This window comes from Hirsutella rhossiliensis (assembly GCF_020360975.1).
Source record: "Hirsutella rhossiliensis strain HR02 chromosome Unknown scaffold00001, whole genome shotgun sequence".
Lineage (NCBI taxonomy): Eukaryota > Fungi > Ascomycota > Sordariomycetes > Hypocreales > Ophiocordycipitaceae > Hirsutella > Hirsutella rhossiliensis.
The window spans coordinates 2,096,028-2,109,202 of record NW_025408667.1 but is presented as its reverse complement, the minus strand read 5'-3'; the positions used below and the strand labels follow the sequence as shown (position 1 = coordinate 2,109,202).

The following is a 13,175-nucleotide window of genomic DNA, read 5'->3' as shown; positions in this document are numbered from 1 at the left end:
GACCTACCCACGCGAGGGATCCCATGGTCCAACAGACATATCAAGCAAAAGAGTCCCGACAGTCACGACTGGCCAAGGCAACAAGAGAAAATAAAGGGATAAATTCGGCAAGATTCCTATCCTACCCAACGTCGCGACACGCCGACATGTATCATGATTTGGAAACTTCCTCGCCCAGTTCACACCTAAATGCAGACCGCCAGGTTCTCCAAACGCCACTCCATGCTCTATGCTCGCCCCATATCATGCTTCATGTTGCCTTCTATCCCACCCAGTCTACCAATACGAACGCGCCGATGCAGCATTTCCCTCGTCATCGATTGAGACATAATCCCTCTCGTCACGTGTGCCGGCTCCGTTTGCCGCCGTTGCCAAAAGGGTCCTTGCCGTTCAAACAGCCGCCGAAAAAGTCGTCAAAGTCCCATCTGCGCTTAGCTCCGGCTCCCCTGCCCAGATGGCCCTGTGTCCTGGAGTTGGGTTTTGTACCGCCGTGGCGGCCCTTGGAGCTCCGGGACGGTTGCAGCGACGAGCCGTCGTGTCGCGAGTCGGACAGATCGAGAGTCGCAATGTTGGGATACGCATGTGATGATTGAAAAGTAAACGTGTCTTGCGATGGCACCACTATGCGGGCGGGCTCGTCGGGGACGCTGACGGCAACGACGTTTGGGGATGACGTTGGCCCAGTCGGTCGCTGTGTAGACGCCTGAGGTTCTGTGCTCGTCCGTGCAGCCTCTGGCGAGGTTGGCCGGTCCGTGCGGTCGACTTCATCTTCGCTCTCGGTGGTGGCTTGAAGTGCCGCTTCACGTCCATCCAGGCGCTCCGTCGCCCAAGCCCTCACTTTCCACCCTTCGCCATCGCGCAGCCCGAGGTTTTCCCTGTCCAAGAAGATGAGCAGGTTCTCCAGGCACTCCTGGTAGCCCTCGGCTCGCGACCTCGACTCGGCCAACGCTGAAGTCTTGTACAGTTTGGTGACGGAAAGGGCGGCCGCCTTGAAGACGTCGAGCAGCTGCTCGGGGGAGTCGTGGTGCGACGTCTGCTTCCCAGAGGCCCCGTAGTGCGATGCCGGCCCTCGAGCCGAGTCCATCTTGGTCGTGTGCGTGCAAAGGGGTGCAGCTTTTCGAGATGTCGCTGTGCCAGGCACTGTGCATGCGGGAGACGTCCGAGTGTGTTCAAGTTGGTAGAGCCTGGAGCTCTTGTCGTCGGAAAGGGGGTTCGAGCAGGTTTTTTGCAATAGTGAGCCCACAGAAATGGCTCCAACACAAGCGACGTCGAGATGGGATGGTGGATGATCGTGGCAGGAACTCCGTCGAGGCCCCCGAGTTTGTTGTCGCAAGTGGCCGGGAGGGGAAGGCAAATTGCTAGCCGGAGCCGAGGTTTTGCCGATTACCTCATCATCCTTCTTTCGGGCTTGCCGGCACCTGCGTCCGCTCTCGGGGTGCCGGCGCCCCACCCGCCACTGGTATAGCATTTGCTCCATCAGGCTAGAAGCATGCACCAAGTTCTGTCCATCAACGGCAATCACTTAAGCCTGTCATGAGATGAATACGTACTATTTTATGCTGCTAGGGACCGGAGTGTTTGGCACGCCTTTTGAACCCAGGAACCATTATTATATACAAAGTGCATGTGAATAATTAATAAGCACCCTAGAGCAAAGCCGCATTCGCCTGGATTGACGCGTCCAGTTCAGTCGGCTTGCTGACAATGATTCACTACGTAAGCTTCATCCACCCTGTAGACACTCGGAACATTTCAGGCCTGATTACCGCGTCTTTTCATTCACCTTGATCCCAAAGAATAGGCATATACTGTACATAGATAGATCATAGAGTGAACCAATGTCAGAAGATCTGTCCAAGGGTGAGCTCCAAGTCAACAAGGCCTCGTCACGTTCTATCCCTGACTTGTCTGCACATGATCAGGGCGTGTGCAGATAAAGCCATCAGCTTGAGGGCTACTCCGTAGGAGAGGGATATATGGCTGCTGTCCTTGTTGTTTACCTGCTTAGGTAGTAGGTACTTGGTATAGCAGAGGAAACCAGAGGAGGCGAGATGTAGAGAGAGGCCTGGGCATGGCCCTTCTTTTTTCCGCGGCAGGCGCCCTGTCCCGCCGCACCACCCGAGTACGCAGGTCGAGTTCGGGTGGATCGTGCACGCGCGCTAGGCCCAAACTCGCCGGCCTTTGAATGGGCACCTAGAGATTCCACCTCCTGCCTGTCGTTTCCCCAAAAAACATCTTCACCCAGCCCTCGTGTGACGAGCGATATTCGCCCTCGACTGCCATACACCCACCAGTTGCGAGCATCCCTCCGCTTCTCCCCGGTGAAACTGTTTTGAGCTCAGCGTCCCTCGTTTCAGAGCACATTCAACGCGTCTCGTCAACCTCTGTCGCGTTAAGAGGTTCCATCGACTTTGCCGCCGCGCCATGGCTCCAAGGCCCCGGGCCACTGCAGTCGATACCGACGCGTCCATGTCCGATGCGCCCGAGACTCGTCATCCCGACGACATGGTATGCTCTCCTCTTAACCTCCAAGCTGCTCCGTGCCCTCAGTGGTTGCCGGCTAACCAGTGCCATCAGGAAGTGGACGAGACTCCCGACTACACAGATTCCGACACCAATCCCAATACGACAGCCAGCAGTGTCATCGGCGAGGCCTTGGGAGACGGCCGGAAGCGCCGTACCGAGGCAAACCAGCTGCGGCGCAGTATCTTTGGCAAAAAACACGACCGTCTCGGTGAATCCAAGGCAAGCGACCCTCTTCTCTCGCCGACACGCCGTGCCGCATTTTGCCTCGATGCTAACTGTATCCTTGCAGGAAGATGACACAATCCGGAGATTCCGATACCTTCTCGGTCTGACGGATCTGTTCCGACACTTTATCGAAACCAACCCAGACCCCAAGATTCGCGACATCATGGCCGAAATCGACCGTCAGAATGCCGAGGCGGCTCGCGGCAAAAAGGGCGCCGGCCGTCAGGGCGGGGCCACCAGCGAAAGACGCCGGCGGACAGAGGCCGAAGAAGACGCTGAGCTTCTCAAGGACGAGAAGCACGGAGGCTCCGCCGACACCGTCTTCCGCGAGTCGCCCGCCTTCATCCAGGGCTTGATGAGAGACTACCAGATCTCGGGTCTCAACTGGCTCATTTCCCTGCACGAGAACGGAATCTCTGGCATTCTCGCCGACGAAATGGGTCTCGGGAAGACGCTCCAGACCATTTCGTTTCTGGGATACCTTCGTCACATTGCCGGCATCACCGGACCTCACCTCATCACCGTTCCCAAATCGACCCTGGATAACTGGAAGCGGGAGTTTGCCAGGTGGACGCCCGAAGTCAATGTTCTGGTTCTCCAGGGTGCCAAGGAGGAGCGCCACCAGCTCATCAACGAGCGCCTCGTGGACGAAAAGTTTGACGTCTGCGTCACCAGCTATGAGATGATTCTACGGGAAAAGTCGCATTTGAAGAAGTTTGCCTGGGAATACATCATCATTGATGAGGTATGTTGCACTTCATGGTGCTTGCACGGCAGAGATTCTTATACTACAACAGGCCCATCGCATCAAGAATGAGGAGTCGTCGCTCTCGCAAGTGATTCGGCTCTTCTCGTCGCGTAACCGTCTCCTGATCACGGGAACTCCGCTCCAGAACAATCTGCACGAGCTTTGGGCGCTTCTCAACTTCCTGCTCCCCGACGTCTTCGGCGATGCAGAGGCTTTCGACCAGTGGTTCTCCGGACAGGATCGGGATCAAGACACTGTCGTTCAGCAGCTTCACCGTGTTCTCCGGCCATTCTTGCTGCGGCGAGTCAAGAGTGATGTGGAAAAAAGCCTGCTTCCCAAGAAGGAGGTCAACCTTTACTTGGGCATGTCCGAGATGCAAGTAAAATGGTACCAGAAGATCCTCGAAAAGGACATCGACGCCGTCAATGGCGCGGGTGGTAAGCGCGAGTCAAAGACGAGGCTTCTCAACATCGTCATGCAACTGCGCAAGTGCTGCAACCACCCTTATCTCTTTGAGGGCGCCGAGCCAGGCCCCCCGTACACCACCGATGAACATCTCGTCTACAACGCTGGCAAGATGGTTGTTCTGGACAAGCTCCTCGCAAAAATGCAGAAGCAGGGAAGCAGGGTCCTCATCTTTTCCCAGATGAGCCGACTGCTGGATATCCTGGAGGATTACTGCGTCTTCAAGCAGTACAAATACTGCCGTATCGACGGCGGCACGGCCCACGAGGACCGTATCGCTGCCATTGATGATTACAACAAGCCCGGGTCGGAGAAGTTTGTTTTCCTCCTAACAACGAGGGCTGGTGGTCTGGGCATCAATTTGACGACGGCCGACATCGTCATCTTGTACGACAGTGACTGGAACCCGCAGGCTGACTTGCAGGCCATGGATCGTGCCCATCGCATCGGGCAGACAAAGCAGGTGGTGGTGTACAGGTTCGTCACGGACAACGCCATCGAAGAAAAGGTGCTAGAGCGAGCAGCCCAGAAGCTGCGCCTCGATCAGCTGGTGATCCAGCAGGGCCGGGCACAGATTGCCGCCAAAGCAGCAGCAAACAAGGACGAGCTCCTGTCCATGATTCAGCACGGCGCCGAGAAGGTATTCCAGTCAAAGGGCGGCTTGGGGAACATCGAAAACAAAGGTTCCGAGCTCGACGACGATGACATTGAGGAGATCCTTGCCCAGGGCGAGAACCGGACCAAGCAGCTGAGCTCCAAGTACGAAAAGCTGGGCATTGACGACTTGCAGAAATTCACCTCAGAGTCGGCCTACGAGTGGAATGGGGAGAACTTTGCCAATGTCAAAAAGGACATTAGCTTGAACTGGATCAACCCGGCCAAGCGAGAACGCAAGGAACAATCTTACTCGATGGACAAGTACTTCAGACAGGCTATGTTTCCCAACCCCAAGGCCGATGCCAAGCCGAAGGCGCCGCGGGCACCGAAGCAAGTACCGAATCACGACTATCTGTTCTATCCAACACGCCTACGAGACCTTCAAGACAGGGAAACGGCCTATTACAGGAAGGAGATCGGATACAAGATCCCTCTCCCTGATGGCGACGACGAGAACCTCTCGGAGCGCGAAGCCGAACGGCGGCTTGATCAGGAGGAGATTGACAATGCGACTCCGTTGACAGAGGATGAACGCCAGGAAAAAGAGGAACTTTCGAACCAGGGGTTCAGCAACTGGAACAAGCGTGACTTTCAGCAGTTCATTAATGGATCCGGCAAGTACGGGCGCACAGACTACGAGGGCATTGCTCAAGAGGTCGACAACAAGACGGCAGCCGAGATCAAGGCTTACGCCAAGGTCTTTTGGCAGCGATATACGGAGATTGCAGACTACAACAAGTACATCAAGGTGATTGAAGACGGCGAGGAGCGCACACGCAAGGTTGAGAACCAGAGGAAGCTGCTGCGGAAGAAGATGCAGCAGTGCAGGGTGCCTTTGCAGCAGCTCAAGATCAATTACTCGGTGTCGACGACCAACAAGAAGGTGTACACCGAGGAGGAGGATCGATTCCTGCTTGTGCTCCTGGACAGGTACGGCATCGACTCGGAGGGTCTGTACGAGAAGATGCGTGACGACATTCGAGAGTCTCCCCTTTTCCGGTTCGATTGGTTCTTCCTCAGCCGCACGCCGACCGAGCTGTCTCGTCGGTGCACGACACTCATCACCACCATTGTCAAGGAGTTTGAGGACGTGCCGGCGCGCGGCGCAAACGGAGTGAATGGGAAGACGAAGCGCGAGGCGGACGAGGAGAACGACGAGGATAGTATCCTGGGAATGGCGCCAGCCAAGAAGAAGTCGAAGAACGGCTTCAAGGTACGTTGGCGCCCGGCCATGGAAGATGTCGGCCTGAGAACGTCGACGGACTAACATGGACATTTACAGAATAAGGCTCTTGACAACGTGAAATCGAGCAAGGCTAGCTCCGCCGTCCCGTCCAGGGCCTCTAGCGTGGCGTCTACGGCGTCGAATGTTGGCGGCTCGTCGAAGAGCAAGAAGGGCAAGACGAAGAAGAGGTAGAGTGCTCACGTGGCGAGAGTGATGTGTGGTTTTTGAAAGCTTCTTGGGGGTGTGAGACGTCTCGTGGGAAGAACATAGATGTGGCGTTTTGTTATGATGAGGGATTTTTCAATTGACGGGTGACGGAGCCGCTGCGGCTGCCTCTTGCCCTCGGCAACGGGCATCAGAGGGGGGGTCCCTCGGTCGTCTGGCACCATTGGTGTAGAAGGGTTTCGGGTATCCTGCTTGGTGCACGGCGGTGGGCATTCAGTTGGGATGATTTTCCATGTTGGACCATAAAACTGATGGAAAAAGACAAAGAGAGAGCGCCAAGGTAGTCGGGGGGAGGTACAACGTGAGAAAACATGTGGCCCTGCAGAGAAGTAGATTCTTGATTCACACATTGGGAGCGCATCGCTCAGTCGTCCGTCCATTGGCACCATCGACCGCCCCGCCCCGGGGGGAAGAGGTCGTGACCGGCCGTGGGATCGCCAGGCCTCCAGTTGGGCGCGCACCCCCTCTCGCCCGAGCCCCCGTCTCAGAGGGAGGGAGTAGGATTTGGCCGCCATGGGATGTCCTACTCCTGTATCCGCTCTCCCAGACGACCCGAGCAATTTCATAGTCCCTTTAGAACACGGAAAACCCCTGGTTCGCCTCCCAAACGCCGTACTATGCAAGCACACAGCTTAATAAACGGGCTCGTCCCCCCTTCCACAGGCCGAGTCCCCCCATGTCGCCTGAATTTCCGTCCTAGGAAATCGTCGGGGCTGTGGGGATGGCGATGGCGGCGGTGCTCGTGGTGGTTGTTAAGGCCCTGCCCACTGCTTTGTCTTTTTTTTGGTTTGTTGGCCGCAGCTACATGCGGTTCGCACGTTCCCTCTCCACCTCGTACATGAAGTCGTAGTAGCCCTTGTCGAAGTGGTGAACGCGGACGTAGCCGTCCTCTCCGCCGGATGCGTAGCTCTTGCCCGTCGGGTCGGCGGCGACGGTGTTGAGGGGGCCAAAGTGGCCGCGGACACGGCCAATCTCGTCCTCAAAGATCTTGTGGTAGAAACGGGCCTCGAACTTGCCCTGGCGGGCAGCCGTGGTGGTGACGTCCATGGCGGCCTGGCCGCCGCCGAGGATGACATAGTCCTTCTTGGGCGTGACGGTTGCGCTGTTGAGGGGTGTGTCGGCCGGGTAGTTTTTCAAGACTTCGAGATCGCGGGCGGAGACGAGCTGACGGTAGCAGCGAAATCAGCATCATGTTTGCAGACGGGTGGGGGTTAGAACGAGTCTACCTTGGCCGTCTTGTCCTTGCAAGCGGTGATGCAGTATGTGCGATCGGCAGACCATTGGAGGTCGAAGATGGGCTGGTTCAGCTCGTGAATGGGCACATTGTCCAACAGGTCGCCCGTCTTGCCGTCGTACTGAGAGATGCTGCCGTCTTCGTGGCCGGCAATGATGTACTTGTTGAGCGCGCTCCAGCCGGCAACGGTGGCCTTGCTCTCGTCGCAGACAATGGTGAGGACCCTTTCGTCGCTCTGCTCGGCGTCAACGTCCGGGTTGATGTCCATGACGACGATGTTGCTCAGGTAGCCCATGCGCTTCTCGGTGACGCCCAGCAGCTTGGTGCCGTCCTCGTTGAACTCGACGCGCTTGACAGCGGTGGGGAACTCCCAGACCTTGAGGCAGCGGCCGGTCTTGACCTCCCAGAGGCGGATGGTGTTGTCTGCGGCGCCCGAGGCGATCATAGTGGTGGTGGGATCGACGTCGACGGTCCAGATGGCGCCGACATGGCCATGGTAGGTGCCGAGGCGCTCGCCGTTGTGGGAGAACCAGGCGCAGATGTGCTGGTCCTTTGCGACGGAGAAGATGATGTCGCCATCGAGATTGTACCTGTTGCGCGCGCGGGCAAAGCGTGTCAGCCACAAAAGTCCCGTCATGGCCGGGTCAGGAAGCCGTCAGGGAGGCGGAGGTGACGGTACCGGATCTGGGTGAGCGCACGCTCGTGGCCGGCGAGGAGGATGGGTCTCATGGTGGGCGAGTCGAGGTCGTCGTCGCTCTCTCGGTCAGCTGGCCAAGGGAGCGGAGCTTGTGACGTGGACGGGAGGGGAGGGGAGGGTATTGGACTGAGAGGCGGAGGCGAGGTGTTGGAGAGGGACGACTTGAATTTTTGGCGATTGTGCGTTTTGGTGGGGCGATGAATGGTTTAGCGGGGAGTCATCCGCCACAGCCACTGGCAGGAGGCCTTGCCGTAAATGGGAATGCGGGCCGTTCATTTTTCCTGGGGCATCCAACATGCTGTGGTCGAAACCGCTTAGGAGAAATTTGCACGGTTCTGGCCTGTGCAATTCATTACGCCTACATACCCAACTTGGACACGGCCTCACCATCCAATCATGCAGCCACTAAGAATGCGCCTGTACGACAACGAGCCGCCAATCCAATGCCGACTTCGGGGGACAAACGGCCGGGCTCGGTACAGGCCATGGTCATGGATGTCGGGGGAGGCCAAGTGCGATTCTCGCATGGAGGCCACGGCCCAGGTGTAATAGCTGTATACCTGGGTGCCTACCTCATGACGAGCCCGGCCTGGATTCACTTTGAGGCTCTATCGCCCATCCGCCAGGCTCTGCCCAGGACTTCCCTAGTCGACTGACCACAGTAGCAAGCTATGGTTGAGGAAGAGACGATAGGGGCTCACGCGTAGAGGGACAACAGATGGATAGATCTAATCCGTAGTTCGGCGGGTTCAAGACAAGAGTCACTACCCCCGCGCCAATGTCGAAGCTAGTCACTGAAGCAATCGCAAGGGTGGGCAGACAAGAAAAAAAAAGAAAAAATCAAGGGCTTTCTTTATAACGGCGTGGAGCCCACAGAGCTCCGCTCCAGAAACGAAGGATTATTCCAGAGCAGAGCCGCCGGGCCCGCAGGCTACCTGGACCGCGGCAATGGCACCTCGCAAGCAGCAGCAGCACATGTTTGCTGTCGGGCTGCCTCGATGGGCGCGAGAGATGCTACCAGCGACGGGGCCGCGACCCTTCACCAGCTTGTCCCACAGCCGCTGTGGCCATCGCCATACCCCTGGAAGCCGCCGCCGCCACAGCTGGACGAGACCTGGAGCGCCCCAACAACAGGCACTTCTTGGCGCCCCGGCGCTTATTGCTCACCCTGGTACCAACACTTTCGGGGCACTGCTTGCACAGGCACGCGAATTGTCGTCTCTCCATCATCATCACCATCATCGCCACTTGGCGTCGGCCGTCGTTTTGCTCTACCACCCCCTGGCGCGTCACGCGTCTCTTCCTCGCCTCCTTTGCAGCATTTCCAGCTCTCGTCGATCCCTCTTCACCACCTCGCCGCCCGCCATGGTCGCCCGAAAGCTCGATGGCACCGCCATTGCCAAGGCCATCCGCGACAGAATCGGCGCCGACATTGTCGAGAAGCAGAAGCTCAATCCTCGCTACCGCCCATGTCTTAAGATCATCCAAGGTACGCCCCCTCGCAGCCTGTCCTGCGTCTGCCATCAAAGGCGCCCGAGCAAGCTGACTGAATCTTCACCCTCTACAGTGGGCGACCGCTCCGACTCCTGTTTGTGCCACCCCTCCCCCGCGTCGTCACCACGAGTCCGTGTAGAGACTTGGAATGCAGCAGCCAGACGAGTTTGTAGTTAACACGTCCAGCAACGTATGTGCGCATGAAGCTCAAGGCTGCCGAACAAGTAAGTTTTGGCCCGCGCCTCCTCTTCACACTGCCCCATCCACTCACACAGCTCAGGCTGGCGTTGCTTGTGAGCTGCTTCACTTCCCAGAGTCCATCACAGAGTTTGAGCTGCTGCATCAAATCCGTCGTCTCAACCATGATCCCTCGGTCAACGGCCTCTTGGTCCAGCTCCCCCTGCCTAGCCATGTCTCCGAGTACAACGTCACGTCCGCCGTGGCCGACGAAAAGGACGTGGATGGTTTCGGCACCAACAACATTGGCGAGCTGGCCAAGCGCGGGGGCAACCCCCTGTTCATTCCCTGCACGCCAAAGGGCGTCATGCACCTCTTGACCGAAGCTGGCGTCGACGTGGCCGGCAAGTCGGCCGTCGTGCTCGGCAGAAGCAATATTGTTGGGAGCCCCGTCAGCTACCTACTCCGCAACGCTGATTGCACCGTCACTGTGTGCCATTCCAAGACGGCAGGCCTGCAGGCCTACCTCAAGACGGCCGACATTATCGTTGCTGCCATTGGACAGGCTGAATTCATCAAGGGGGAGTGGCTCAAGGAGGGCGTCGTCGTCATTGACGTCGGCACAAACTTCATCCCCGACTCCACCAAGAAGACGGGCCAGCGCCTTGTCGGCGACGTCGACTTTGAGTCGGCATCCCAGACTGCCTCCATCATCACTCCCGTCCCCGGCGGAGTAGGGCCCATGACTGTGGCCATGCTGCTTCAAAACGTTGTCGAGGCCACCAACCTGTTCTTCGCCAAGGAGAAGCTGCGCAAGACGATCCCGCTGCCCTTGAAACTCAAGAGCCCCGTGCCGTCCGACATTGCCATTTCCCGCAATCAGACGCCCAAGCAAATCACTCGCATCGCCGCCGAGGCGGGCATCGCTCCGCACGAGCTCGAGCCCTACGGCGCATACAAGGCCAAGGTGGATCTCAACCTCCTCAAGAGGCTCGAGCACCGCAAAAACGGCCGTTACGTTGTCGTGACGGGCATCACCCCGACGCCCCTCGGCGAGGGCAAGTCGACGACCACCATGGGCCTGGCTCAGGCTCTGGGGGCGCACATCGGCCGCTTGACGTTTGCCAACGTCCGACAGCCCAGCCAGGGCCCTACTTTTGGCATCAAGGGCGGCGCTGCCGGCGGAGGGTACAGTCAGGTCATCCCCATGGACGAGTTCAACCTGCACCTTACAGGCGACATTCACGCCATCACGGCGGCCAACAACCTCCTTGCCGCCGCCCTGGAAACGCGCATGTTCCACGAGAACACGCAAAAGGACGGCCCCTTGTACAGGCGGTTGGTTCCCGTCAAGAATGGCGTACGCGAGTTTGCGCCAGTCATGTTCCGCCGCCTGCAGAAGCTGGGCATCGATAAGAGCAAGCCCGACGACCTGACTGAGGACGAGATCCATCGATTTGCGCGGCTGGACATTGACCCGGAGACCATCACCTGGAGACGAGTACTGGACGTCAACGATCGCCATCTCCGCGGCGTCACCGTCGGCAGCGCACCGACCGAGAAGGGCCAGAGCCGCGAGACTGGCTTCGACATCTCGGTGGCCAGCGAGTGCATGGCGATTCTCGCCCTCAGCACCAGCCTCGCCGACATGCGGGAGCGCCTGGGCCGCATGGTGGTGGCCACTTCTCGCAACGGACAGCCCGTCACCTGCGACGACATAGGCGCGGGGGGCGCGCTGACGGCACTGATGAAGGATGCAATCAAGCCCAACCTCATGCAGACCCTCGAAGGCACCCCCGTCTTCGTCCATGCTGGCCCGTTTGCTAACATTAGCATCGGCCAAAGCTCCATCGTTGCCGACAAGCTGGCTCTGAAGCTCGCGGGCACGGAGCCGGACGAGGACCACGGCGAGTCGGCCGGCTTCGTCGTCACCGAGGCCGGCTTCGACTTTACCATGGGCGGCGAGCGGTTCTTCAATATCAAGTGCCGCACCTCGGGCCTCGCACCCGATGCCGTCGTCATTGTCGCAACTGTGCGGGCGCTCAAGGTCCACGGAGGCGGACCCCCGATCGCGCCGGGCGCCGCGCTCGATCCGGTCTACAAGCAGGAGAATGTAGAGCTTCTCCGCGCCGGGTGTGTCAACTTGAAGAAGCACGTTGCCAACGCCAGGTCTTTTGGTGTGCCCGTCGTCGTCGCCATCAATAAGTTTGCGACGGACACCGAGGCCGAAATCGCCGTCGTCCGCGAGGAAGCCCTGGCTGCGGGGGCCGAGGATGCCATCCTGGCCGACCACTGGGCTCAGGGCGGCAAGGGAGCCGTCGACTTGGCAAAGGGGGTGATTGCGGCGGCCGAGAAGCCGAGGCAGGAGCTGACGTTGACGTATGACCTAGAGGGCAGCGTGCAGGCGCGCATCGAGGCTATTGGCAGGAAAATGTATGGCGCCGACAAGGTCGAGTTCAGCGAGTTGGCACAGAAGAAGGTGGACACGTACACGAGGCAGGGCTATGGGAACCTGCCCATCTGCATCGCCAAGACGCAGTACTCGCTGTCCCACGACCCCGAGCTGAAGGGGGCCCCGACCGGCTTCACGATCCCCATCCGAGACGTGCGCATGGCCGCGGGCGCTGGCTACTTGTGAGTCGAGGTGATCCGCTGTTGGGTCCTGAAGCCAATGCTGACGCGAACCAAAACCAGGTATGCTCTTGCGGCCGATATCCAGACCATTCCCGGGTTGCCTACGGCGCCGGGTTACCTCAACGTCGACGTCGACCCCGAGACTGGCGAGGTTGACGGCCTGTTCTGATTGGGTATCTTTGTTGCTCAGTTTCGACTTTGGAAGTCCATTTACTTGTAATTCTTGGGCTCTCGGATGCGGACCCGGTATCCGGATCTTCCTTGGCTGGGGTAGGTTATCTAGGTAGGAATGCCGGTATCGGATCAACGGCCAATAACTCAACGTGGCATGGCAGTTTGGAAATGGTCTATGGGGATGGAGTAAACTGGTGATGTCATTTTCGACACAAGGCGAGGGAGGGAAGCGATGGGCATGAGCGTCCTCAACGGCTAGCCCCGATCGAGGCCAAATAGAAAGGGTCTATGGAATTAGGGCGTCACTTGCATTGACTGTAGTGTGTGATGTGTCGGCTGTTTGTGCTGTATACTTGGTACCGGGCGGCGGGCCATGACGATACGAGGGAGTTGTCACATGGGGCGGATGGATGCGCAAGTGCGAGGGAGGGGAGGGCGACGGTTGCATTTGCGACGGGGGGAGAGGATGGGTTGGGTTCGACGTCTGTGACTCGGTGATGGCGGTCTATCGTGATGGGATATCGTGATGGGACGAGTGTCGTCCATGACAGACGAGGCTTTCTTGTATAGTAGATTCGTGTACGGCAGAGAGGCGAGCTGAGACGGATGGCCCTGTGGCTCGTGCGACGATGCAAGCTGTGAGGCTGCTTTACCACGGATTCGTGATGGTACTACTGTGTGATTAGAGGCTTGT

General features: G+C 58.4%; 4 protein-coding genes across 4 annotated transcripts; 2 read left to right on the top strand and 2 right to left on the bottom strand.

The window, feature by feature from the left end:
• Positions 1 to 340: 340 nt before the first annotated feature.
• Positions 341 to 1,084, bottom strand: HRG_00252 (uncharacterized protein; the record flags this gene model as incomplete). The annotated part of the gene is made up of 1 exon (XM_044858723.1): positions 341 to 1,084. One exon carries the CDS (start codon positions 1,082 to 1,084, stop codon positions 341 to 343), a length of 744 nt encoding a protein of 247 aa, XP_044725123.1.
• A 1,340-nt stretch (positions 1,085 to 2,424) lies between these two features.
• On the top strand, positions 2,425 to 6,038 carry HRG_00251 (SLIDE domain-containing protein; the record flags this gene model as incomplete). The annotated part of the gene is made up of 5 exons (XM_044858722.1): positions 2,425 to 2,508; positions 2,578 to 2,745; positions 2,816 to 3,496; positions 3,549 to 5,834; positions 5,904 to 6,038. 5 exons carry the CDS (start codon positions 2,425 to 2,427, stop codon positions 6,036 to 6,038), a joined length of 3,354 nt encoding a protein of 1,117 aa, XP_044725122.1.
• An 834-nt stretch (positions 6,039 to 6,872) lies between these two features.
• On the bottom strand, positions 6,873 to 8,034 carry HRG_00250 (WD domain, g-beta repeat domain-containing protein; the record flags this gene model as incomplete). Its single annotated transcript, XM_044858721.1, has 3 exons — positions 6,873 to 7,235; positions 7,298 to 7,895; positions 7,985 to 8,034. The coding sequence occupies 3 exons, from the start codon at positions 8,032 to 8,034 to the stop codon at positions 6,873 to 6,875; spliced, it is 1,011 nt and encodes a 336-aa protein (XP_044725121.1).
• A 1,333-nt stretch (positions 8,035 to 9,367) lies between these two features.
• On the top strand, positions 9,368 to 12,476 carry HRG_00249 (formate--tetrahydrofolate ligase domain-containing protein; the record flags this gene model as incomplete). The annotated part of the gene is made up of 5 exons (XM_044858720.1): positions 9,368 to 9,491; positions 9,570 to 9,590; positions 9,683 to 9,720; positions 9,777 to 12,307; positions 12,368 to 12,476. 5 exons carry the CDS (start codon positions 9,368 to 9,370, stop codon positions 12,474 to 12,476), a joined length of 2,823 nt encoding a protein of 940 aa, XP_044725120.1.
• Between the last annotated feature and the right edge of the window lie 699 nt (positions 12,477 to 13,175).